Genomic DNA, 26,617 nt, shown 5'->3' with positions numbered 1-26,617 from the left:
CCTGTTTTGCCATGTTTTAATCATTGTGTATAGGTTTGCCTCCAGCACCAAACTCTAGGCTCCTGGAGAGCATATTATATTTGATCATCGTGTAGCTGTAATGACAGCAGCTGCATTTTGAGCACTGACTGGACTGGCACTGTCCTGAGCAATTTATATCTAATCTCAGCAGCCTGTGAGAGGGCATTGTTGTCCTTTCCCTTTCACAGAGGGAAGAAGTAACAGAAAGTACAGAGAGATTAGGACTGACTTGCCCAGTCGCTCATCCGGGCAGTGGCAGAGCTGGGACATGAACCTGCAGTGGAGACCCGAAGCCCACGCTGTGCTGGGGAAATGTGCATGTGCGAGTGGGAAGGGTACTCTCCCTGAAATCTTGAATTCCTAAAAACTTTCCCAGAAGTTTTCCCCTGCTCTTGGAGGAGTGGTGTCCTCAACATCCTTTGTTCTCCCCACCCTCTCCCCGAAATATTTGTCAGAAAAATCTTGAAGTACTAGCAGCAGCTTTATATTCCCCAAATAGTCACTAAATACTTGCTGTGCAAGGGCAGTGCAAAGTGGAAATAGAAGGTTTGTTGCGAACTCTCTGGGTAAGGTGCACATAATCATGTTGTGAAACAGAAGGTGGCAAATGCCCCAGGGATTTAGGGAGAGTGACACTATTACAGCTAGTGCTGAAGGAGGTGGGTCAGAGGCTTTGCTGAGGAGGTGGCATTTGAGCTGAGCCCTGACAAGCGGTAGAATTTGACCCTGTGCATCTGGGAAGAAGCAGGTCATTAGAGCCTGATGGGTGAGCAGGAAGGGTGTGCTGGAAGATACGTCATGAGGGGAAGCCACAGTAGTGACGATGAAAAAAGTGACTAGGGGCCAGATGGGGGACGGAAGGTAGTGTCATGGACAAACCTAAGGAAATGATAGGCAAGGCTGGTGTGAAGGAGAAAACAGAGAAAGGGATGTATTTGGAACATTTCCTTTATTTGCAGTTCTTCTGGCAGATAATTTAATTGGTGAATGTCCAGCAGGTATTTGGAACTGGAGGTTTAGAGCTCAAGAGAGGTAAAACCTGGAAGCTTTTGTTGCAACAAATAGTTAAGCTTACAAAGGGAGAGCAGATACAAAATAAGAGAATGAGTTCTAGAACCCTGTAAGACACCTGTATTTATGGGTTAGGAAGTCCCATGAGTGGGACTGATGGTGCCTCCCACACTGTCAGTGAAGCTAGGCCCCAGGGCAGTGGGAAGGATGGGCCAAGGGTGCTCATGCAGGGTTCAGCTCGGAGAGGAGATGGGGGGTGCTATGGAGAGTTGGCATAGAATGGAGGGCAGGGCAGGGCATTCATATTGGCAGTAAGGACCATCTAAGAAGCTAAGAGGGTCGGAAGTGGAGAAGGCAGAAAAGGTTTGCAAATATCCCATAGTATACCTCCAAATAACATAATGAGTTATTTGGAGGTAAATAAAAGAATTACTAAGTTTAGTTCTGTGGCTGTTGCCACTATTTCTCTGTCTTAGTCCCCACCCCATGCAGATTACAGGCCTTCCCTTCCCAGAGCCTGAGCGATCTGTGCAGGACTCCCAGCCTCAGTGCTCCCAGCTACTAGTCCTAAGTCCACCAGGCCTTCCCCTCATGTCCTATCTTCCAGCACACCCTTCCTGGTCACTCACCCGATCCATAACTGTTTTCCCCAATGAAGCCCTCTCCATGTGTTTTTCTAAATGGACCTTCTTTATAGATGCCACAGGCCTTCCTGAGCTACTTTCTGGCAACCCAAGACTGGAATATTAACCATCCACTGACCCACAAAAACCTTCATTGCTAGTCAGTTACTGTCTTTCAGCAAATTTAAAAGATACTTTATTTGTGGACTCTTGCAGTGATTTTGGCTACTTCCGTCCAGAAAATGACTCCAAGTGTGTGGAACAGCCAGAGCTGAAGGGCCACGACCTAGAGTTTTGTCTGTATGGCAGAGAGGAGCACCTGACCACAAATGGGTGAGATGGCATTCTCCTTTGTGACAAATGAGTACCCTTGTTTGGAGCGAAAAGCTGCTTTTCTCCACACAGAGATCTGTGCAGGGCTTTAGGGTGCTCTAGGAAACACTGTCTAATAGAACTTTCTGGGATGATGGAAATGTTCTGTCATCTCCTGTGTCTGGTATAGTAGCCACCAGCCCTGTGGCTACTGGCACTAGTGTGACTAAGGATTGAATTAATTTCTGTTAATTTAGACGGAGCCTCATTGGCTCCCTCCCCCTCCTATTTTCGAATGGGGTGTTAATGTGCTCTCCTGGATCACAGACCTTTGGCACAGTCTCTTAAGGCAGAAAGGCAGGCATGTCCCTGCAGCCAGGCCTGAAAACACACAAAATATCCCCAACACATCCCTGTGGATCTCCCCCCAGGCCTGAAAGATGGTGTAAGGATGAGGAGCTTTTCAGATCTTGTTTTTAGGAAATAGGCAAGAATTTAGTAATGTATCCTTGTATTCTGTTAACAAACTTTCTCTGCCTTTCAGATACCGGAAAATTCCAGGAGACAAATGCCAAGGTGGAGTGAATCCAGTTCGAGAGGTCAAAGACTTGAAAAAGAAATGCACAAGCAACTTTCTGAGTCCAGAAAAGCAGGTATGTCCAGGTAGATGTGGATTAGGTACAAGTGGGGTTCCGTGATCTGTCAGGCTTCCCTTCGCACAGGAAACTGTCAGGGTGAAGGATGGGTCATATAACCCAATAAGCTCATCTACTGAAGTTTTTTGTTGAGAAAAAATAGTACTGTATTTCATTGAGTGGTTCCAGTTTTAGAAGCATAGAGTTGAGGACATTCTGAGGCTCAGGGTCCTTTGGGAAAAAGACTCAAGAAGTTTGGCTGTAAAGGGCTGGACTTTGCACGTGTGAAAGAGAAGAGCACTGGGCCATAGGTAGGGTGGATCTCTGTGCCAGGTCATGCCAGGTATGCTCACAATGAAAAACTGAACAGTGGTAATAACGGGCTGGTTTTGATATAGAAGCAGATTATGGGGCTGACTACAGATCTGTGGTACTGAACTATCTGCTGGAATTGGGGGGTGGGTAAAGAAGAAACCCCGATAAAGAAACACTACACCAGCAGTGTGACTTGGGGCAGTAAACTGCGGGTCCCGGTTTCCTAATCTATAAAATGAGAGAGGGACAACCTGCAGTCCCCTCTTCTCTAACCTCTGAGGGATGAGGGCCTGACAAGGGGCAAGGTGAAGAAGGCAGTGGAAGAAGAATGCGTGCGTGTGTGTACTTGTCAAGGGGCAGGGTCCTCCTCTACGCCCCACCCTGCACTCCTGGTGGCTGTCCTCAGAGTGTTTGTGGGTGTGATTGCACAGGACTCCCGCCCACAGGGACACAACTTGTCCCAGAATCCAGCTCAGCCTCCTCTTGGATACAATGAAAACACACACTCCCTATTTCCCCACCCAGAAGCAAGCAGGTCACAATGATATGAGAAGGCTTATTTGTAAAAAAAAAAAAATACCAAAAATTAAATAAAAAAAGATATATGTGATATAGCATTCGCACAACTTCTTTCCAGCTGATGGCCCTGTTAGCCCACTGTTACCGTCATCTCCCTTTCTGGCTCCACCCTTAAAAGCTCTGACTTATAGACAGTGATGGTAGAAAACAGTCACATTACCATTTGATCTAGGAAGTTGCCAAGGCTTCCAGTGTAACTCTGACATTGACACCACTGAGACTGCACCATTCTGGCAGCTTCAAGGTAGTCGAAGTTCTGGTGACCCTCTGCCAGGTGTGATTCTCCTGGTTCATCCTCCCGAGATGGTTCACGTGGGGGTTGAAGACTAGTATCATGAAGTGCCTAAAGACTGTAGATCACTCAGGGAAATGAGGGGAATCAGCAGCATCTTTGAATTCAGTCCTAGAATATTCATGCCTGAATTTTTTTTGTGTGTGTTTTCATTTATCAAGAATTCCAAGTCAAATTCTGTTCCAATTATCCTGGCCACCGTGGGATTGATGCTAGTCACAGTTGTAGCAGGAGTGCTCATTGTGAAGAAATACGTCTGTGGGGGAAGGTAAGGAACATGGAAGTCAATCAAAGGTACTGCCATCAAACCAGAAGTCAGCCAAGGGCACATGGTTGAGTCTGACCTTAGCAAAAGAAGTGACATTCTGAAACGCCAGGCCCAAGTCCTCTGAGATCTTGTATTTTCCGTAAGCCAACTATGGGTCTGCTTCCTGTATGTGTGACTCCTTCTCTGAGAGTATAAAACTCGGAAAAGCTGGTGCTATAATAAACACACCCTCCTCAGCACATGGGGATTCATGAAGGGTTGTATTCGCAGGTTCCTGGTGCATCGGTACTCCGTGCTGCAGCAGCATGCAGAGGCTAATGGTGTGGACGGTGTGGATGCTTTGGACACAGCCTCCCACACCAATAAAAGTGGTTATCATGATGACTCAGATGAGGTGAGCCATTTCTTCTTGAGGGTGATCCAGAAGTTAAAAAAAAGAGTGATTCTTTTCTGTGCATGATCAAGATGTGACTGAGACAAATGAGGGTATAAGCTAGAAGCAGAAACTTAATGACTATGACTCGGTCAGCCAGAAACGAGGTAATTGTTTTCAAAATAGGAATATTTTAATCTGTTAAACAATATAATTTATGTCTTTCAGGACCTCCTGGAATAGCTCACTTCAAAGGAGCTGGGACCGCACTTGGATGATGGAAACACAGTACCTCTTACACTCCCTGTGGCTCCGACTTGGGGAAATAAATCTCCCATTGCGAGGGATCCAGCTCTGTTCCTGCTGCTTCCGTCAGAGCCAGAAGGACCTCTACTGAAGACATGCAGGGGGCGGTGGGGGCAAAACCCTAAACACTCACAATTGGCTCTGAGAAGAGGGGGAGACATTTTTAAATCTTTAACCTCTGATTTCAAGTTGTCTTTTTGCAAAGTATGGGCTCTTTGGGGTTTGTTTTTGTTTTTTACGGGAAATGAAATGGAATTTGAAGGGAACATTTCACTAACTGTACTCCTGCATGTTTTGCATGGCGCCTGCCCCAGGGCACCTGCCAACTCCAGCATCAACCCTCACAAGTAGCCGGTGCGGTCCCTAGGCTCTGCTGGTGACACAAAGCAGCTGCAGAGATGAAGACGGAGGCGCTGGTGACTGGCATGACTGGGCAGCCTTTCTGCCTCTGGGGACAGCCCTCCTCCGAGAACGCTGCCACCAGATCCTCCCTTTTTATTTTTTCCAGGGACCATAGATCAGTGATTTTTCTTTTTCCTGCTTAATTAGGCAATACCCTTGTTAATTGCCCTTTGGTGACTAACTTAACCATGTGCTTCCAAGACACTAAATCAGGAGAACTTAAAGGGCAATATTTTTAACTAGGGGCAGGAAGAAGGGCGCAGCAGGGAACTGACTAGATAGAGCACTATGAAAGGAGAAATCCTTCCTTCCTCTGAGATCTTTCAAGCCATGCTGTGTGTGCCTGCAGACCTGCTCAAGGACAGGGCGCAGGGCTTGCCCGGGGTGTCTGCTCAGGCAGTGCAGCGCCTGAGGACGGAACATGGGCTTCCTCGTGCCCTGCTGCCTGCTGTGTTGGCTCAGTGGTGAATCATTCAGTTGGCTGCTTATATGTTTCCTCTTAGGTGGCTTGTACGTGGAGCCAGGACTAGACATGTTTTCAGATTTATAGGCTTTATTTTTTAAATCAGAATTTTATTGCCAGCTCTCTTCCTTGCCCCTTCTCCCCAGATTTGCCAAGTAATTTATTGGCATGAACCTTTTGGCTGAACCAACTGAAAACGCTTCCAGTGTAAGATGAGGTTTTGTGTGATACATTAAGTTCATATTTTAAATTTAAGGGAGTTTTCCATTTGACATTTATTTCAAATTCAGTCAATTATAGAATGTAGTGAGGTGGATTTTTGGGTGGCCATCTAGTCATGGAAAGCTGCAATAATTAATTTTAATATGGCTTGAATATTTGCTATACAGGAATATAGTATAGTATGCTTTTGGTCTTGGCGTACCTGCTGTGCTGGTCACGGTTTCTCCTAATAAGTAAGATTGGGACATTCTCTGGTAACTGCCATTTTGCTGCTAGTTCATTTTATGGCCAGAAAGCCCATAAAAAGTAAATGTGCCAAATTAACTTTTGTCAGAATGTGTGAGCAGATGGCTAAAGTTCTCTCCTCACCAGAATGGAATAACAGCAGCAGGGAAAGTGGGGGAGGGAGTGGACAGAGAATTGTAGAGACTTGGAAACTGCATAAAATTAAATGAGTCAATGAGCTTCAGTTAGAAAATAATGTTAGGGAGAACAGTTTTTGTGAAGAAAATTAATATTTGTTAGAGCCAGAGAGCACTCATCTTTTAGGAAAAGCTCATTAATTTTGCAGGTTTTTAAATAAAAATAATTCCAAAGATAAACCAGTTCACAAAGGATAGAGTGTCAGCCTTTGTCCCACACATCCTCACCTCCTGCCCAAAGTGAATTTTTTAACGTGTTTTTTAAAATTGATTGCAGAGAGAGGAAGGGAGATGGAGAGAGGAATGGAAACATCAATATGAGAGAATAATTGATCAGCTTCCTCCTGCATGCCCCTTACTGAGGATCAAGCCCACAACCTTGGCAAGTGCTCTGACAAGGAATCAAACTCTGACCTCCTGGATCATGGGGCGATGCTCAACCACTGAGCTGGGCCTGCCCAAAGTGAATTTGATGTCCAGAAAAGATCTATTTCACCTACACCTTTTCCCCTAGCATATACTCCCTGGGGTAGACGTGCTGAGATACAGTGATTCGCTAATCAGCTTTAATTTATAGGAAAGTTAATATTCTTCTCTAAGCATATAAGAGTAGGGCTCTTTGCTTATAATGATACCTGGGATTTCTGTAGAAATTGGTAGTTTTCAGAGCAGCTTCACTTGCAATGTGTCATTTGAACCTCAACATTCTTGTGAAATAAAGAAAAGATAGGGTTGTATTTCCCATTTTTAGGAGAGAGAGCTGAGGTACAAAAATGGATTAAATTGCCCCTGTATATCACGAGCAGTGTGGGCTGGAACATGAACTCTGGAACATTTTGTGTGCAGGTGCTGCCTCCCTGAACAGGCTCCTTCCTTGCAGACTGGCTGTTCTGTGGGGCAGGAATCGGTGGCATTTCTTTCAGAGCAGTGTTTAGTGCCCTTTTGCCACCTTGATAAAAATTCTATTCTCCTGTTTTTCCTGGCTAAAAACAATGATAGTTTTGATAGTGTGTTTAGAAACTGCTTCTCACCTCATTTAGGGTCACTGTTCAAGAGTGCAGGAATAAACTCTCCACTGTGAGTCACTTCCATTCTCCTCATTTCCCATCCCTGGCTGCCTAGCTGGCTCAGTTGGTTTGAGGACTGCTAACAAGCCTGGTGTATTCCCTTTATCAGCTAGTGTTCTACATCAGCCTGCTCACTCACAAGTATATGTCCTCAGCCAATGAGCAAAACAGCCTAAATCCATGATTGCATCTAAGAAAAAAAGATCTCTAATTTGTCCTACTGATGTTGGGTTAGGAGCATTATCTTTGAAAGTAAAGTATAGCATATCATTGTAGAAAGTTCCGGGCTTGATTATAGCAGAAGAGATTATTATTTCTAGTGGCTTCAGCAATAAAATTTATCATCATAAGAGAGATTGGACATATCAGACCATCCAAAGTGGGTCTGAGCTCTTAAATGCAGGTGGAGAACTTGCCATCTTTCCTGCTCTGTGGAGAGGTATCTTAGACCTGAGGGGGCTTTTGGTTTTCAGTGAGACCAGAGACCAGGGATGCATACACCTAGGCTGTCATTTGGATGGAAATACACGTAGAAGAATAAAGCGTTTAGAGTGTGTGGCTGTTCTAGGTTGGGCTCGGGAGATTCAATAGGTTAGTTATTACATAGAACCTGCCAGGTCTGGCTCTGGGCCTCTACATGCCCAAGCTGGCTTCTCACCCTGACAGACTAGTAATTTGCTGGCCACCTCCAGCTCCTGCTGGTTCTCCCAAGGCCTTTGTCATGATACCAGGGATACAGAAAGGTGTTGGCTTGTCCAGACCCACCTCAAGTGGCAGGGCACCTGCCACCCCAGTTCTTTATTTTCCAGGCACATCATCCAGGTAGAGATTCTCTCTTCCCTTTTAGGAGGGCTCTAAGCGCCCTGCCCCTGTGTGCATGGGCTCAGAGCTCACCCTGCTAATTGTCGGTACAGCCCCCTCGCCCCACTTGAAGCCTGGGGACTTGGAATTGCTCAAATAGGAAGAGATTCAGCTTTCAACTTTGCTACTACCTTCTCTCAAGCAGGAAAATAAGCATGGACTGAATGTCCTTTGAACAGAACCAAAGTTTCAGATTTGCCACATGATGGAGTGACGGGAGGGGCCAGACTTTCAGCCCTGGCACTCAGCAGGTGCCAGGCTTTCTGTCCCATCTGCCACCGTTTGCCCAGCTCAGGCGGCTCTGGGAGCACCATCCTGCCCAGAAGAGCCCAGGCCTTACCCTCATGGAGGGTGATTGAAATCGCAGCAGCATGTTGATTTCCTGGTTACATCACATTATAACAAGAATTGGAACATGAATTTGAAATTATCTTCAACTTGCTGTATGCATTTTTTCACACCAGTGCATTCTTAAGCGTTCTTGTTTATAGAAAATAACAAACTAATCTGTACCTTTATATATATGTACATATATACATGTATAAACTGTATAGTGTACATGCTAATGATTTATTGATGTGTCCCAGATCTCTACTGCAGTTCTCTTCCGCATGCCCTCCGTTTGTGGTCACCCACCTCCTGTGTTGGACATCTAGGGAAGAGGGTTTAGCCGTACCCTCCTCCTCATCCTCCTCCTCATCCTCGTGCACAGAAATGCTCAGGGTCCCCATGTGCCTGTTGTTCAAACCCCTCTTGTCTCTTGCTCCCTTTCTGAGCATGTGGTCCCTCTTGTTCTGTATCTTTGCCTCTTCCCCAAACTAGGGGACAGCTGCCTTCCTACTAAAGTGTAAAGCAGTTATTAAGATCATTACTGCATGTGCGCTAAAAACAAACCAGTCTTCTGTTCCCTTGGAACAGAAAATTGCATGTGAGGTGGGATAATCAAGTCTCAACAACCCATGTCATTTACACAACAAAGCCAGACCCCATAATAAAATCCCAGAAAATGGAAACAAAACTCAACTTTCTTTAGCATTGTGTAAATAAATTTGGATGTGTTTAACTTTGTACTGGTAATTTTCTGTATATTTGCAATATTTGGGTTAGAAATAAAACAGACTGGGACTTTGTTACCTGACCTACTGAAATGACTAAACTACAATTTGTTACTATGATAGCTTTTCCAGTTTCTTGCTTCGGCAATCAAACCAAACCAGCACACAAGCCAATTAGAGTGCCAGGACTGTGCATTTATGGCATGAAAGGTATTAAGATAATTTATGGGGGAAACTACTTACTTTTTTTCTTCCTCTTTATGCTCATAAAGATCTACTTCCCATGGGTATTTGTAGGGCCAGCTTTTTGTTCTTTCCCCCAGAAAGTCTAACTGACCCACCCTGCCCCCTTCTCAGGTTTCAACTGCTTTACTTTTCCTCTGGACACAGCAACAAACAATTACTCTCCTGAATTATATGTTCCTTATAGCAGGTTTGACAAATGACAACACTGAAGTTTAACTTTGGTATCTTTCCATTTGCTCCTCTTACATTTCTCTTGCTGCTCTTATTCACAGTCCTTCCTGATCCATTTCATTTAAGGCCTTTCAAAGAGTTGCCCTTTCCTCTCATCCAAAATATTTCTTTTAGGAGAGGTTCATGCTGACCCCGCCCTCCCTCCCTCCCTTGAACCTGATGAACAGGTTCCTGCACCCCAAAGTATGTGTACAGTGTGTCCTGGTCCTGAGCCCCTATATAAGTCACAAAGAGGGCTTCTGTCCCACATCCCAAGACTAACACAGACTATTGGGATCCTACTGACTCTGCCCCCAAATTGAGAGCTAAAAGGTAACCATGAGTAAGGAGCCTATTCATTCAACCACACTCACTTTTCCTTAAAAAAAAATAAGGGCCTAGTGAGGAGGGGTATATGGGAACTCCATATTTCCATTCAACTTTGCTGTGAACCTAAACCTCTAAAAATATAGTCTATATAGAAATAGAGATATATATACCAAGGAGATACACAGACTGGCTTCTGGGGATAAAGAGCACAACAGGAAACCAGATCATTTGGATGGAGTACGCACATGTAGAACGATGGTTTGGTAAACTGGAAATCATATAGGACCTTCAGTATGTAAGTAACTTGACACCTACTGTGGGTTGGCCACTTCCCTACATTTTTATCACTTTATCCTCAACTCAACCCTAGCCTCATTATCCTTGTTTCACAGACCAAAGACCTGTCGTTCAGAGGCAGTGATTGGCTCAGAGTCACCTAGCTAATGAGTGAGCGGTATAGCCAAAAGTCACACTCAAGTCTTCTGACCTTATGCCCCTGGCTCTCCTCCTCCCCCTGCTGCCTCTCACTTTCTTTGTACTTTATCTCCTAGGCCAGGAAGCTTTCAAAGGGGCAAGTGCCCTGACCTAAAAATAGCTCATATTTATCGAGCACTTAGTCAGCTATACTCTGCTAAGCACTTTACACAGATTGTCTCTCTTAATCCTCACAGCAACCCTATGGTTACTATCATCTCTATTTTTCAGATGAGGAAACACAACTAAGACTGATGTGTCACAAGTCACACAACTAGTTGGTGATGGGCCAACATGAGCCCTGGTAGTCTGGCTCTAGAGTGCAGACTACCTTCCACTGTCACTAGGGAGAGGGGGAGAGAATGGGGACATACCCTTGAAGGTCAAGTTGACAAGCCCTGGCCGGTGTTGCTGAATGGTTAGAGCCTTGGCCTGTGCCCCTGAAGCCACCCTGAAGGGTGGTAGGTTCAATTCCTGGTCAAGGACACACACCTGGGTTGGAGGTTTGCGCTCCCACCCGTTGGGGCATGTGTGGGAGGCAATCAATAGATGTGTCTCTCCACATCAATGTTTTTGTCTCCCTCCCTCCCTCCCCACTTCCACTCTCTCTAAAAATCAATGGAAAAAATATCTTCAGGAGAGTGTCAACAACAAAAGGTCAAGTTAAAAATTTACAACTCATTGAATATGGGAGTAGAGAGAGAGGAGTTAAAGGTGTGCCTGTCACTCAGCTAATTCTGGGGCCCCTTTCTTTGGACCTGAACACCATGTCGGATGAGCTGGAGGTCAGGAATCAAGATGTCACCCAACCCCACAGGAGCCAGAAGCCCTGTCTGGATGGTCTTTGCGTGGGGGAGAAGGGGGAGCTATTTGAAGCTCAAGCTCTCTCCTCCCTCCCTGGTGCTGCGTGAGGGGTGTCATCTCACTCCCAAGATAACAGGGCCACCTCGGCCCTCCTCCTGTGGCTATTCTGGGCTGCTGTCTGATCCCCCTTTCTTGCCCCAGCCCTGCTTCAGCCCTTCTTCTGGGAGTAGCGGGGTGGGGAGAAGCCAGCCCAATTACATAAGCCCATGCCAGGGACCCCGGGAGAGGCTGAAGAGCAGGTGCTCGGCCCCTCTCTCAGCACCAACAGTGAAAATCTGCCGCTGGAGCCCAGCCTTGGGTGGCCCAGCATGGAGGCAGTCACGGCACCGGAGGGGGCCTCAGGACCCATGCTGAAGGTGAAAGAAGCCAGCCCAGCAGATGCGGAAGAACCCCAGACTTCACCTCGACAGGGGGCCAGCGGCCCTATTCCTCAGCTCCTGGCCCCTCTAGAAGGTGACCGTGGGGTTAGGGAGGGTGGTGGGAGATGGGAGGATATTCCGACTCCCTGATGGCACCGCCTTAGCTTTATGCAGAGCTGACGACTTCATGGGATGGGGACTTAGGATGGAGGAGCATTGGTTGGAGCCCCCCACCCCCTTCCTTGGTGGACTCTTTCTTGCTATTCCTGTATCTCTGCTGGGTGTTTGCTTTTTTAGCTGAGAATTCGGTAAATGGTGTTTGTGGCACTTTACAATGACTAATACTGTTTATACTTTTACCTTTAAAAAATGTCTATCACAGGGACTAGGAGGACCTACTATACTAATGCCAGTCAGAAAGGGAATGAGGGTGAGATCGTGGCTGTCTAGATTAAAAGAGGGAAATGAAAAGCTATTGTGATTGGAAGACTAAGTAGTGAATAGTCCATGACACTCTGCCTCTCCCTGGGCAGTGCCATGAATCCAGGGCCTACCCCAACACCCCCACTAGCTCCCATGGGAAACCCCACCTCTCAGAATTTGAGCCCCATGGAGCAGAGCCCTACTGGGAGAAGCATGTGGCTTCTTCTCCATGGTGGTCTCCCTGAGCCTCTTGGCAAAGAGGCATTTTTGAGCTAGGAGGTGGTGGGTGCCCCTTCCAGTCCCTGGTTCCCACCCCCACTGCCGACAGCTCCGTGCTGCTTATCTGGGTCTAGCTGAGCTGACCAGAGGTGGAAGGAGAAATAGAGAACTAATTTCTTTTTTTTTTTTTAATATATTTTATTGATTTTTCACAGAGAGGAAGAGAGAGGGATAGAGAATTAGAAACATCGATCAGCTGCCTCTTGTACACCTCCCACTGGGGATGTACCCGCAACCAAGGCACACGCCCTTGGCGGGAATCGAACCCGGGACCCTCCAGTCCGCAGGCCGACGCTCTATCCACTGAGCCAAACCGGCCAGGGCGAGAACTAATTTCTTAAAAGCCTTGGTTCAGGAGTGATTCTCATCAATTTTACTCACATATCACTGGCAAGGGGGCCGCCCCTTCTCAGAGATCATGATACTGTGGAAGAGATCATGTAAATCTGGGTGGGCAATTGGCCATCTCTGTCATAGAGGTGGGGATGAGAGAATGGGATGCTGTAATTCAGATTATAGAGGGGCTGCAGTTACTGATCTAGACAATGACCAAGGAACAAGGGTGAAGCAGGGGAGGACTACATTCCTGGAGGAGTAGCAGGCATGGTGTAAGGCCCGGCAGAGGTTGGAAGGATGGCTGTGGAAATCACCAGGAATCCTGACTGGAGCAGCGCTGGGGAGAAGGACAGTGAGCCAGGGCAAAAGGCACCAGCAGAGGGGAAGACTACCTCAAGGAAGGGCAATAAGTCTTCTCAGAGAAGTGTTGTCTATGTCTATGTCCTTTTATTTTTTTCTGACCTTAGTTTCATGCTCTTCAAGGAGAAGACATTCTTGTCCTTCACAAGGTGTTCCTGAGGTCACATATGCCTTTCCCATCACACTCCTCCAGAGAGGTTTCTGATAAGTCCAAGGCCACATTCTAAGCATCTGCTAATGTTTCTCTAAGAAATGCTGGTACTTTTGGGATCCCTGGAAATCTCTGGTTATGTTTCAAAGCCACAATTCATCTTGTGCATTCGCTATGTTCTGGTAACCATTCACTGATGACACACACACATGCACACACACATGCACACCCCACCTTCACTCTGCAAATGTGTCCATCTTGTTTCTTCCCTCTCCAGGCCATAATTCATAACATCAATCTGGACTATACAGCCCTTAGGGAACTGCTGGAGAAAAAGTCTTTTAACCATGTGAAAGGGAATTATGAGAGGATATGAACAAACTTTCCATGAGCAAAGAATAAGGAAATGGGCATAAACTTCAGTGGAATGAAATTAGGGTGAACTAGGAGGAATTTTCTAATCAAGAAGAGTCAGATTTTTGGACTTTAGGTGATCTTCACTACTAATTTCTAAGAAGGAATTAGATATCGTCCCATCTGAGAGAAATACAGCACTAAGGGAGACACAGCTCAGAGCCATGTTTTCGGGCTCTAGTCTTTGGTTCACATCCCTCCTGGCATCAGAGGAGGAGAAAGCCAGGTTTCCTCAAGGTCAGTACAATTCACACCTCACTGGGCTATGGAGGTGTGAAGAGAGATGCCCCAAATAAGCCCCCCTATTAACATTCTCAGCAAAGGGTCAGATTGCTCGTTTGCAGGGCAGACAAGAAGGCCGGGTTGAGCTGGGGAAGTGCCTGCTGCTTGCTGCCCAGGCACCTGGAGCTGTCAAACACTCTCTGCCACCTCCCACACTTTGTCAGCTGCTTTAGCCTCAAACCTTCCTTTGCCCTCCAATGGGGGCCTGGGAGCCTGCTGAAAGCCACACCCTCGCCTACGGAACCTCAGTTGGAGCAGTCTAGTAACTTCAGTTTGTCCCCTATCTACTCATCATTGTGTCAGGGAGTCTCACTTATAAACAAAGAACTTCACAGGAGACCTCTGGGGAGGAGAAGACCCCCATCCTAGCTGACAGCCTCTCTTCTCTCTCTGCCCCTGTTGGGATCCCCTCTGGATCTCAGGGCCATTCTGCTCCTCCTCCTCCTAATTCCCCTCCCTCTCTTAGCTTATGTGCTACATCAATCCATTTCTTTCATGTTTTTCTGTAGTTCAGGTGAAACTATGCTAACACTTAGCAAGGTATTTTTCTAAGAAGCAAAAGGAACACCACGTGGAAACAGATACATAAGCACACACCCATCTACAGAAGCCTGTTTCCTCCCTGAAGTCTGAGCAGAGCAGAGCTCAGCAAGCACATCTTCTAGGCATGCCAGCTTGGGCTTCTTTTCTCGCCTCAACCTTTTCAATTCTTGAGGGTGTCCCTTATTTGCCACCTCCCTCCAGGGGCAAGATCACAGTCAGAGCCTTGGCTTTGGTGCCTGGTCTCAGGTGGATGCTGGAGGACAGAAGTGTGGACAGGTTTGCCATGCTCAGATGGGGAAGCAGGAGTCCCGGTCCAGCACAACTTCCCAACTAGACATGATACTCTCAGCAAAACTGTTTCCTTCTCCAAGCCCTTTCCTTCCAGTCTGCTCCTTGTGCTGGGTGCTCAGCTAGGCCCTTCATGACACAGATATTCTGGAGGCTCCCCTCCACCCCTCCCCAGCAAGTGTAAAGGGTGACTTCCCCACCCAACAGTGGGGAACCAAGCCCAACAAGATGAGGTTTTGACCCTCCTTTTCAATTGCTGCCCTCTTTTTTCAGAAAACCCTTAAGTCATATCCGCCTGTTCTCAACGCCTTGGTGGCTTGCCAAGATGGCCCCAGGAGAGCAACACATCGCACAAACACTTCTTCTGTTCTTCATGCCCCGCCCCCTCCCAAAGTCAAAGTCAAACAGAGAGCAAGCAGAGCAGGGTCATTCAGCTGCCTGGGCTCTGCGGCTGTCCTATTCCTACTGAGGCTAGCAGACTGGGCGGCCCAGGGAGGACGGGCGCTCAGAGCACTGGAGGGCCTGAACCCCTTCATTCCTGCAGGAGTGAAGTGCAGTCTAAGACAGCACAACCCAAGTGAAAACATAAGGCACACAGCAGAAAAGGAAACTAGGTAAATAAAAGGGACAGTGTGCACTGAATGTCTGTGGTTATGTTCACTTACAAAGGCCAGATGATCTTGAGATCGTAACTGTGGGAGTGAAATTGTCGGTCTCTAGACAACGATCTAAAAATTGAGGGGTAGAAAGAACAAAGCAGAACCACTATTTTATTTTAAATTTCATCATTCAAAATGTTGCAGTATATAATGCATATATATATATTTAAACAGTTCAATTTATAGGTAAATGTGCATTGGGGTGAATGCTTAGGAATGTATTTACAGAGAAGTGGATGTTATCAAAAATTTGGAATCCACTATCAAGCAATTGTGCTGGGGGTGGGGCAGGAGTGAACTGCTAGGAATGAATCGTTAGGGGAGGCTGGGAAGTTGGTGGAAACCGAGGCAGTCACATTCCATTTAAGCGAACAGCAGCAGGGGTTATATGTGCCTGAGAAAGGAGGAGACAGGAGCCCCCAAAAGGCTGGAAAATGGTGTCTGTCTTAGCTGACACCAAGGGAACCCAGGTGGGATGTTTGCATTTTCTCAGTCAAGGCAGCCTGAGGCCAAGGAGAGAAATTATACCTGGGCCTTTTCCAAACGTCACACTCAGCACTTTCTGAGCATCTCCTGTCTTCATCCTGGAAGCCAATAAACATGATCCAATCTTTCTTCTCACTGGGGGGTCAAGGGTAAGTAAGCAGTGGATCTAGTATGTCCCAGATTGTTTGTACAAAGTGATCCTCCACAAACTGGAAGAACACTGTGCAGGCACTGAGCAGGGCAGCCACGCAGAGGAGGGCACCCAGACGCCAGCAACCTCTGCAATGACATCAGTGCTGTCTGAGTGGGTCTAGGGTGCTGGAAGGGAAAGCTTTCTCCTTGGGTCTGGCACCAAACTAGGGGACAGAGCTGACACTTGGAGGTCAGAATTAACATTGAACGTGGCCTTGACAAAAGGAGTGTTGTTAAGGATAAATGTAGCAAACGGGTGGAAAGACAAACCACACAGACTGGACTTGTCTGTGCACAAACAGAAAAAAGAAATCTTAGTTGATGGAAAGTCAGGAGTCGCTGGTTATAAATTAACAGAAGCATCAGGTTCCCACTCCAGTGCTCTTGCTGCCAAGGCTGACGCTCCCTAGAGGGTCCTTCAGCCAGTTGTTTGTCCCTGCACCCCAGCAAGATGATAGGAGCAACCTTCCCATTCCCTACGAGAGAGCTTAATTTGCTAAGCCTGGGTTACCTGCCCATGGAGCACAGCTGAAGGCAGTACCCACTCCCTCTGAGCACCACTCTTCCCACCATAGGAAGCTCACCACCCCATTCTCTCCCTTTCCATCACTCAGAGCAACCTAAGATCTGGTTACCTCGGGCGCTGAGGCAGACCTACATCCGAAAGGTTGGAGACACTGTGAACCTACGAATTCCGTTCCAGGTGATCAGACCCCAGCCCCACACTGGGACCTTGGCTGGGACCAGGACAAGGTTTGATTTGGAAACATACCAAGAGTCCTACTAGCAGTGGGGCAGTTGTCCTGGTCTTGAATGAAGGGCGCCATGTCACCAGAAGTTAGAGCCAAATGGGCCTTCCATCTGCACTGCTGAGGGAGGGATGGGTTGGGCCCCATGTGATGAGGTAAGGCTAATGCGTGTCCCTCGGTCTGCAGAGGTCTGGGAGCTCTCAGCTGGGAGGGCTCTCGGGAGTTTGGGCAGCTATTGTTAGTCCCAGCTGCCCTGCATGTCCGTGACCTAAACTCACAGAGGGTGGGAGACTCAAGGCCACCCCTTTTCCCATGATCCTTAGGCTGTTGCTGAAAGACAGAAGTCTCCTGGGAGAGTCCACCAATCTCTAACTTAAGGAATCTGTAGCTGCAAATCAAGTCACCATGTGGAACTGGGGGGAGGGTCAACAGGCCCCTTGGGGCTGCTCACAGCCTTATCCCTATTTCTCAGGGCAAACCCAAACCTCGAGCCACCTGGACACATAACAGCTGTGCCTTGGATGCCAGTCGTGTGAGTGTGCGGAATGGGGAACAGGACTCCATCCTCTTCATCCGAGAAGCCCAACGTGCTGACTCAGGTCGCTACCAGCTCAGTGTGCAGCTGGGCGGGCTAGAGGCCACTGCCACCATTGACATCTTGGTGATCGGTACGGTGGGGAGAGCACGAGATGGGGTGGTCCTCCGGGGGTCCCTCTCCAGGCATCACAGAGAGCTGGGGAATCCAGGGTGGCTCCCACACGCTGAGTGTGGGACACAGAAGTGGATGGAGGGAGGAGCAGCTGAGCAGGAGAAGGGGCACTCCTGAAGCCATTTCCACGCACGTGAGTTGTACCCTGCCCTGTGCCATGCTTGGCCCTTTCAGAGAGGCCAGGCCCTCCACAGAGTATCAAGTTGGTGGACGTCTGGGACTCCAATGCTACCCTGGAGTGGACACCTCCCCAAGACACAGGCAATGCGGCACTCCTGGGATACACGGTGCAGAAGGCTGACACAAAATCTGGGGTGAGGCCCAGCGGGGTGGGGGGAAGGGAAGGAAGCATAGCACATTCTGGAACGGGGCTCTGATAGCTCCACATGGTGGGCTAAAGTGGACTGAGTTCACGAAACAGGTGTCTCATTCATGGCATCTTCTTGGGACCCCAAAGCTGTGGTTCACAGTGCTAGAGCGTTACCACCGCACCAGCTTCACAGTCTCCAACCTCATCATCGGCAATTCCTATGCATTTCGAGTCTTTGCTGAGAACCAGTGTGGGCTCAGCGAGACGGCCCCCATCACTGCCGACCTTGCCCACATCCAAAAAGCAGGTAAGGTGCGAAGACCCTGAGCTGGGAAGTGAAGGAAAAAGACTTGAAGGAGGATGGAGATCACAGGCACTACATCAGGGCCTTTCTTGGTCACCTCAGTTACTGTTTACAAGACTAAGGGGTTTGCCCAGCGAGATTTCTCTGAAGCTCCAAAGTTCACCCAACCTCTGGTGAACTGCACTACAGTCACCGGCTACGACACCCAGCTCTTCTGCTGCGTCCGTGCCTCTCCCAAGGTGAGTGGGGAGTTCTATGGGCGGCTGTGCCATGCTGCTTCCGCGCCTGCTCTAACCTTAGCTATGTCAAAAAGCGTGCCAACCAGAACGTTTGTTCCCATCACCATCATCTGCCTCTTCCATAACAGGTCCTGTAGGAACAGTCAGGGCACTTGGAGTCCAAGACAGGCCAACATGGAGAATATTCCCAGTATTCCTTTTAGTGTTTGCTCCTCATGTCTGAAGACATCACTTTCTGACCTGCTGGCAATTGGGAATGAGCTCCAAAGTTGTCTGTCTCTCTGGCAGGGGTGATGGAATGCCATTGGTTTCTCCTTACTCCCCCACCGCATTTCATCTGACCAGGGCCACGCACATGCGAGCTGCCTAAAATTGAGCCTTTGGCCACAACTCTGAGCAAGGTTCCCTGTCTATTTGCAACCTACCCACTCCACACATGGCATAAAAACCTTTACCGAGTACCTTTTGTGTACTAGTCCTGGGTCAGACTATGTGGCCATAACATTTCAGAAAGAAAATACCAATAAGTCCACTCTAGAAACTACTTTCTAACCAGAGGGACAGGAGTAACTCCCAAGCCGACAGTGGGAAAGAATATGAACGATTCAACAATGTATATACAAAAAAGAGGCAAATCCGACACCCACTTCTTCTGACCCATAAGGGGCTGTGTGAGCAGGACAGGACAGAAGTCATCACTTTTCCTTTAGTCAGGAATACTTGATGAACAAGGCAAGGTTTCAGGTGCTCTTTCAACCAAGAGGAGGAGCGTGGAGGTTGTTGAGGATCCCAGACGGGGAACCCTTCCCTAATATAAGGGATGGGGAGCTACCCAGAGGCCATTATCTCTTCTAGATCCCTGTATCATCTGTTCCTAAAGCACCCTACCGCTCCTGCTCCTCTGGCTGGTGTGTCCCCAAACCTTGAAGGCAAAGTGTCTCAGAGACTGAGCACAGAAAGAACAACTGGTTCTTACCACCGCTTGATGCCCCCTCATCCTTATCTTCTAGCCAAAGATTGTCTGGCTGAAGAACAACATGGATATCCAAGGCAACCCCAAGTACAGAGCCCTCACTCATTTGGGAATCTGCTCACTGGAGATCCGCAAGCCTGGTCCTTTTGATGGGGGCATCTACACTTGCAAGGCGGTTAACCCCCTGGGGGAGGCGTCCGTGGACTGTCGGGTGGATGTGACGAGTAAGCGCAGAACTCATGCCTTAGGGTGAAGTCATGTCTTTTCTCCATGGGTGAAAAAGTTGGGGCAGAGACACAGCCTAGATGGAAAAGGGCTTAATTTGTTTCCCCCTTCAGGCCCTTTCATTAAAGTCAACATCAGGATGTATATAATTCTACAACATAGGAAGAGTTGCTATTTCAATTTTGCAAAAGAGAAACTTAACGTACAGGGAGGTGAATGATTACTCAAGATTTCCAATGTTGGTTAAATAAGGAGTTGGCTCTATAGTGGAAAGAGCCCAAGTTTCCTGGTCCTCACCCAGATCACTTTAAACACACACATACTCATACACACACACACACACACACGCACGCAAGCACGCGCAAAATACAATCTTCTGATTCAGTCCAAGAAAGCTGCAGCTGTTTATTGGGCTTTTAAACAAACCAGAGAACTCTGCCCGCTGGTTTGTTAAAAGAAAATATTGCACATCTCTCTACCTCTTTTAAAGTATTCATTCATTCATTCATTTACTGTCACCTTGTTCAGATCTCCATCATTGCATTTAGCACTTTGTTTTTATAATTATCAATTTACTGATCTGTTTCCCCATTAAACTATAAGCACTATGAGGGTGGACAATTTTATCTGCCTTTGTCTCCCCGCCCCCGCCCCTCCCCCCACGCCCCAGCATTGAGCCCAGTTTCTGACACACAGCAGGCACTCTTTGTGTGTAGAATGAATTACATATACTATTCTTCTCTATGCATAGACTACTCATTAGCACCATGGGCTCTCCCAAAAAAACTGAGAAGCATACCCCTTCCTAGGACTCTGAAAGGTTTCCCAGAGATTTCTGAGATATTAACATTGGGGAATATCTGAATTCTTGCAGCTCCTCTTTGAGGCTCCCGAAGAGGCCATGGACAACCCTTGCGGAAGGTAAGGAGAGAGAAACAGGTGTCTGAATGTTCCATGTTTATGGCTAGTGTTGTTGAGACATGGGCAGATGTAAATTCCTGAGCCTTTCAATCCTATCACTCCCATGGAGGAAATTTATCATAGATGAAATCTACTTTTGCCACATGCTCTATCTATCTCTAGTACTCAAGTTCATGATAGGAATTTACGCTCCTCTGAAGAAGAGTGATAGCATCTGCCTAATTGTCAGGGGGATCTGTGGGAGGGAGGTGGGCAGATGCTGTAGGAAAAAATGTTAAAGGAATAACCAGGAGGAGAGGATGGGCAAGGGTCACCACCACCACATGGTGGCAGCAAGGGAAAGGAGAAGGAAGCTGCTCTTGTCGACTGTTCCTACTTCAGTATCATTAGCATGGTGAAAACAGATCCAGTGCCTGTTTTTTTTTTACTTTGAAGTTTATGGATTCCTTCTCCTGCAAGAGGATAATTGAAAATGTGGGTATGTGGTTCAAAGCAGCACACTATAAGCAAATGGCAACTCAGATCATTGTTTAGGATTGGATAGCGCCTTCAGATTCTAAATCATTCACAGTAGAAATGTTGTGTACAAACTGATGAGTGAGATGAAAGAGAAGCTCATGAGAGAATTAAAGAGAACGGGTTCCCAATGTCTCCTCCTACTTGCAGCTCCTGGCTGATAAAAACTGAGAATGAATTCAATCCCAGGAGCTTATCAGTGATAAATAGCAAATGAAAACCCTAAGGGATGCATTAAAGTACAAACTTCTCAGAAGAACTCTCTGCCAGTTGGCTTGCAAAGACAGTTCTCTTGCCGTCCCTCAGTTCCCTCTCTGCATCAGTATTGTGCTGGGTTAATGTTAGTCTTCTTAGTGTTAGCTGTCCTTTTACCTCTCGCCCAGCCAGTGCCCAGCAATGAGGCAGGGTAAGCAGAGAATTCATACCACCCTGTATGTGCTCTGGCAGCTGGCTGTTATGGCCATAACAAACTCTCTCTTTTCTGTGCCTCCAGGAAGCCTGACTGTGCAAGACTGTGTTCTTAAGGAGCTTCGGTACAGCATCTGGTTTGGACTGATCTAAATAAATGGGAGGCTCCTCAGTGCATAAGTGTCCATCTGTTTGTGCCTTTCCATGTGGGAAAACCATTTAGAAAGTTGGAATTCTTTAGCCAGACTATTTGCAATTTCAGAAAACCTCAGATTCTTCTTTCTCCTCCGATAGCCACTTTCTCTTCCACAGAGGTTTCTAATACTGTCCTTGTCCCTAGACAGTGTATGACAGAACTGAGTTCAACTCTATACGGTACCAGGTGCTGAAAGAGATGCCGAAGGTAACTTGCCTCTTTCTCTCTGGGCTTCCCAGTAAAAGTTGGATAACAACAGGAGGCACATCCAGACAGCAGGATACATAAATACATACCTAGCTAATTAGAGACAGAGCACGAAGACTTGAGGGCTTGAAGACACTGAAGAAATTGCAGCATATTCTTATTAAGCCCAGGGAAAGAATTAAGGTGAGGTGTTCTTGCTTACATTTGTTTTTATTCTTATAACAAATAACATATTAAAGGCATTCTGTGATGGAATCTGCAAAAGACAGCAACAATTCCTCCCATCCTAGGTTGGGCATGGTGATCAAGAGTTAGCATTGCCCTGGTTGGGTAGCTCAGTTGGTTAGAGCATCATCCCAATGCCAAGGTTGTGGGTTCGATCCCCAGTCAAGATACATACAAGAATCAACCAATGAATGCATGAGTAAGTGGAACAGACTCCTCTTTCAACAACAAATCGAAGTTTCTCTGTTTCTTTCTCTCTCTCTCTTCTCTCCCCACCACCCCCCCGACCTCCTTCACTCTCACCTTCCTCTCTCCCTCCCTACTTCCCTTCCTCTCTCTTTTTCTAAAATAAGAGTTGGCATCTATTTCTCTTCCTCTGAATCTGGGCTGACTATGCAACCTGCTCTGACTAAAAGAATGCAGCGGAAATGATGCTGGAACAGTTCTAGACCTTAAGGAGTCTAGTAGTTTCTGTTTGTTTTTCCAAGTTGGCTCCCATGTAAAGAATTTCAGGGTAGATTACTGAATTATTAGAGGCCACATACAGGACAACCAAACCCTAGCTGACAGACAGTGCCAAGGCTCTAGACACCAAGACTCTTAGACCCTTCAGCCATAGTCAAGCCCAGTCTACTTCTTGTGGAGTAGAGACTAGTTGTCCCTGCAAAGTCCTGCCCAAATTAAATCATGAGCAGATACATGGCTGCTTCTTTTCAAGCCACTGAATATTGGGGTGGTTTGTTACATACAGTAATAGGGTGGGGCAAAAGTAGCTTTATAGTTGTGAGTATGCAAAACAGTTTATTCTTGTATTGTTATTATTGTATTCTTTTCCATATGAACAACTGTAAATCTACGTTTGCCCCACTGTATATATAACACAAATAGCCTTCTATGCAGCAGTCATGGAACTAAAAGCTTTGTCTCTTTAATATTCATTTAATAGATGAGTAAACTGAAGCTCATAAGTTGTCCCAAGTATGCAGGTGGTAGTAGCAGAGCTAGCATTTGAACCAGGTGTGTTTGAGCTGGGGCCTTCCCTATTTCCTTCACCTCTTTCACTCAGTGATCCTCGCTGTAGCAGGTACGGGCTTAAGAAAGAAAAGATTTCCAGGACCTAGTAAATATTAGGCAAGGTTTTGAGGAGGAAGGAGATGTATTGCTGAGAAGAGTGTGAAAGGCTTTTCTGTTCAGATCGAAGGTCTATTTTAAGTTGAGGCAAAGTATCTATTCCAGCCTCTCTCAACTGAAGTTCTATGGGAATTAAGTGCTAATGCCCCAAGGCATCCATGGTCTATTATAAATTAACTTCTTCCTATGTATCTAGAATATGACTGCTTATGTATCATCCTTGAGAAAACTGAGAAAACAGTCACAGAGATCATTTGTAGGGTCTAATGCACGTAATCCCTGCTGAGACTGTTGGGGGTGAGGGGCAGAGACCAGAGCCAACCAGTCATGTACACAATGGCCAAGGGGGAGCTCCAACCAAGCAGGGCCTAGGTCAGGAAGGAGTGAATGCGCAGCAATGATGCCCTCAGGATCAGCCTTAGCCCACAGCCCCATGCCTCTGCTGTTTGTTAAAATGCTCAAGGGCCATGCCTTAAAGTTCATACATTCTTAACCTTCATGATGAAGAAATAAAATCTGCACACTGAATAAGACCTGCAGTCATAGTTACTCTTTCTGCATTCAAGGAGAACTGGAATGGAACCCTTAATTTCTTCATTTATGCATTCAACACTGTGGAGTGCCTTCTGAATGAAGACCTACCATGTGCCTGGAAGGGGGTGTAATTTCTTCACTAATTCACTTATTTATTATTTATCCACCTGTTCATATGTATATACCATTTGGGGTTGAGGGAGACAAATAGTTCCCAGATTAGTAGCTTAATGACGATTGTACCTAAAATCTGTTTTTCTGACTTTGTTGTCATTTCAAAGAGAAAGTAGTTCCATTGTTTTTGTTTTGTTTTCAATAAGAGAACATTTATTTGTAAAATCACAGAGCTAGAAAAAGTAACTCCTAGAAGAAATGGGCTGAGGAAACAAGTTATAGAGATAAAGGAAGGGCACTTGGAGCTTGGGAGTGAGGAAGGTAATGGTAACTAACGCATGGGGGGAGGGAAAGGCAGGCATGCCCCAGGGAGAGCTTTCAAAATCATCATTCGGCAATAAAAAATTGAAGATGAGTTTCCTTAGGAGACACTAACTTCCAATTTGCTAAAACTGCTTCCCCCGCTTACCTGAAGGTGGGTGAAGAAGTAAGTGCAGCGTTTCCCCACTCAGGCTGTTCCTAGAGGAAGAAAAAAGTACAGTTAACAGCTTCTTTCCCCCAAATCTCTACATTGCCATGGAGAGAGGGAGGCATCTGGCTCTGGCTTCCCCACCTCCATAGAACCTGAATCCTACAAGCAACTAAAATCCCACATTCACCCACAAACCTGGGGAGAAGAAGCCATCCTCCTCTCTCAGGTCTTCCTCACCTAAGCTTGCAGGTTCTGAGCCTCCCCACCCTTTCCCTGGTCACGCCATTAAATTCCAAGGTTCCTTTGCTCCCTGTGGCATTTTTTTAACGGCAACATCTCATTCCTGCAAACCTCACCATCTCAACTGTAGCACTGAAAACCAGGAAGCATACAAAAAAAAATAGCCCACAAATGGCCCAAATGATGGCCACAAGTGCTGGAGACTCAAGTTCAGGCTCTTTGCAGGGGAGGGGCGGGGGGGTGGGGGGAGACGGCTGGCCCGCGGCCCAGCATAAGGCCCCTGAAATCATTTGGTCTGGCCCTGCCAAGGCATTAAGGGTGAGTTAATTAAATGTTTGACCAAATACACCAGGCTAATTTTTAAGTGGATACTTTTGCATGGCCCGGGAATGATGTTATAAATATCAACTGGCCCTTGGTCGTAAAAAAGGTTCCCCACCCCTGGTTTACAGGAAAGCTCTTTGGCCACTTTTAGGACAAAAATCTTGAGAACATTTCTGAGAAGCTGTTGACTTGTGGCCCCGTCTATTCCCAGGCGACATCTGGAAACAACAGAGAGAAAACCCCTAATAAGGCGGCTTCAGGGGTTTATGAACACAGCCTTGAGTTTAGAGGGAGAAAGTTCCAAACCCCCTCAAAAGCTCCTAGGCACACGGAGTAAAACCTGATATTCATAATTATGTTCTGAATCATATCACTGTCAGGATCTTCCCTTCACAGAAAACCCAGGGGCCAAATAGAAAAATAGGCTCAAGCCTGCCTCCCATGTACACCCAAGGAGTCAGCGCAGAATTTGAACCTAATTCTCCCTATCGGAAAGCCCCGCCCCCTTTTTTCTTTTCCATCACTTTTACTTTATTTTTTGAATTATTTTAGCTTTCAATTACAATGGACATTCAATATTATTAGTTTCAGGTGTATAGCATGGTGGTTGGATATTTATACAACTTCCTAGAGGCCCAGTGCACGGATTTGTGCAGGGTCCCTCAGCCTGGCCTGCACCCCCTCGCCATCTGGGGCGATGTCTGACTGCCAGTTTTCATATATATATATATATATATATGGGGCCTAAACCGGCAGTCGGACATCCCCTGGGGGATGTAGCAGTGTGCCAAGCGGCAGGCAGCCAGGGAGGAGTCTGAGCCAGCTGCTGGGTAGCACGGGGCTCGGTGCCGCTGTTGCGGAGTCGGGAGAGGCTCTGCTGCCTCAGCAGCATTCGCCAGCTGTGAGCCTGGCTTCTGGCTGAATGGCACTCCCGCTGTGGGAGGACACTGACCACCAGGGGGCAGCTCCTGCGGTGAGCTTCTGACCCCTGGGGGTCAGTGCATGTCATAGCGACTGATGGACCGGCCACTTAGGCTTTTATATAGAGAGATGAGGTGAGCTTCCTGGGTTAGTCTAGTCCAGCGTGGGCAAACTACGGCCCGTTTTAAATGAATAAAACTGAAAAAAAAAAAAAAGACCGTACCCTTTTATGTAATGATGTTTACTTTGAATTTATATTAGTTCACACAAACACTCCATCCATGCTTTTGTTCCGGCCCTCCGGTCCAGCTTAAGAACCCATTGTGGCCCTCGAGTCAAAAAGTTTGCCCACCCCTGGCTCTAGTCCCACCCGGCCCCCTTACATAGTTACACCGTGGACCACGCTCCCTGTAGTTCACACGCCGTAGTTCACACGGGGTGACTGTTCCCTAACTGTCACCTGGCCGGGGCTGTCTTCACACCTTGGCTGCCTCAGGCTCTGTGAACGTTCCTGCTTCAAAGCTGTGGCAGCTGCCTGTCCTCCTCAGACAACCTCAACATACCTAAATTACAGATGTTTGGGTGTTTCCGAAACCAGGAAAGGTCACCCCTGAGGAAATCTGGCAAAAGCGGCGCAGGCGGAGCGTTTGGCCCACAGCCGCGAGGGGCGTCACGTGACCGCGCGGGTCCCGGGAGCCGCAGCCCCCGCTCCGCCAAGCAAAACGAGGAGGAGGCGGAAAAGAGGGGGTGACGAGGGGCAAACCCCACACTCCTGC

At 47.1% G+C, this 26,617-nt stretch overlaps 2 protein-coding genes across 5 annotated transcripts in view; both read left to right on the top strand.

Moving 5' to 3' along the window:
* Positions 1–6,111, top strand: part of SORT1 (sortilin 1) — a 36,564-nt gene extending 30,453 nt beyond the window's left edge. The window contains exons 14-18 of the mRNA XM_015563516.1: positions 1,872–1,988; positions 2,512–2,620; positions 3,950–4,056; positions 4,327–4,450; positions 4,658–6,111. Of these exons, the coding sequence (XP_015419002.1) occupies positions 1,872–1,988; positions 2,512–2,620; positions 3,950–4,056; positions 4,327–4,450; positions 4,658–4,672 (472 nt within the window). The 3' untranslated portion in view covers positions 4,673–6,111. The remainder of the gene's footprint in view (positions 1–1,871; positions 1,989–2,511; positions 2,621–3,949; positions 4,057–4,326; positions 4,451–4,657) is intronic.
* Positions 6,112–11,445: 5,334 nt separating this feature from the next.
* Positions 11,446–21,654, top strand: MYBPHL (myosin binding protein H-like). 4 transcript variants are annotated; one of them, XR_001513716.1, is made up of 10 exons: positions 11,446–11,804; positions 16,738–16,826; positions 17,345–17,540; positions 17,756–17,895; positions 18,003–18,198; positions 18,298–18,434; positions 19,445–19,631; positions 20,507–20,553; positions 20,989–21,027; positions 21,563–21,654. XR_001513716.1 is itself a non-coding variant. In XM_015563415.1 (9 exons), exons 1-8 carry the CDS (start codon positions 11,558–11,560, stop codon positions 20,515–20,517), a joined length of 1,203 nt encoding a protein of 400 aa, XP_015418901.1. In that variant the 5' UTR covers positions 11,446–11,557; the 3' UTR covers positions 20,518–20,553; positions 21,563–21,654. The 4 variants fall into 4 exon arrangements, 3 of the variants coding, with proteins under 3 accessions (XP_015418901.1, XP_015418902.1, XP_006763032.2); XM_015563415.1 differs by lacking the exon at positions 20,989–21,027; XM_015563416.1 differs by lacking the exons at positions 20,989–21,027; positions 21,563–21,654 and adding an exon at positions 20,935–20,956.
* The last annotated feature ends 4,963 nt before the right edge of the window (positions 21,655–26,617 follow it).

Source organism: Myotis davidii, unplaced genomic scaffold (assembly GCF_000327345.1).
Source record: "Myotis davidii unplaced genomic scaffold, ASM32734v1 scaffold217, whole genome shotgun sequence".
NCBI lineage: Eukaryota > Metazoa > Chordata > Mammalia > Chiroptera > Vespertilionidae > Myotis > Myotis davidii.
The sequence above is the reverse complement of the archived record's forward strand: the minus strand, read 5'-3'. Positions and strand labels throughout refer to the sequence as shown.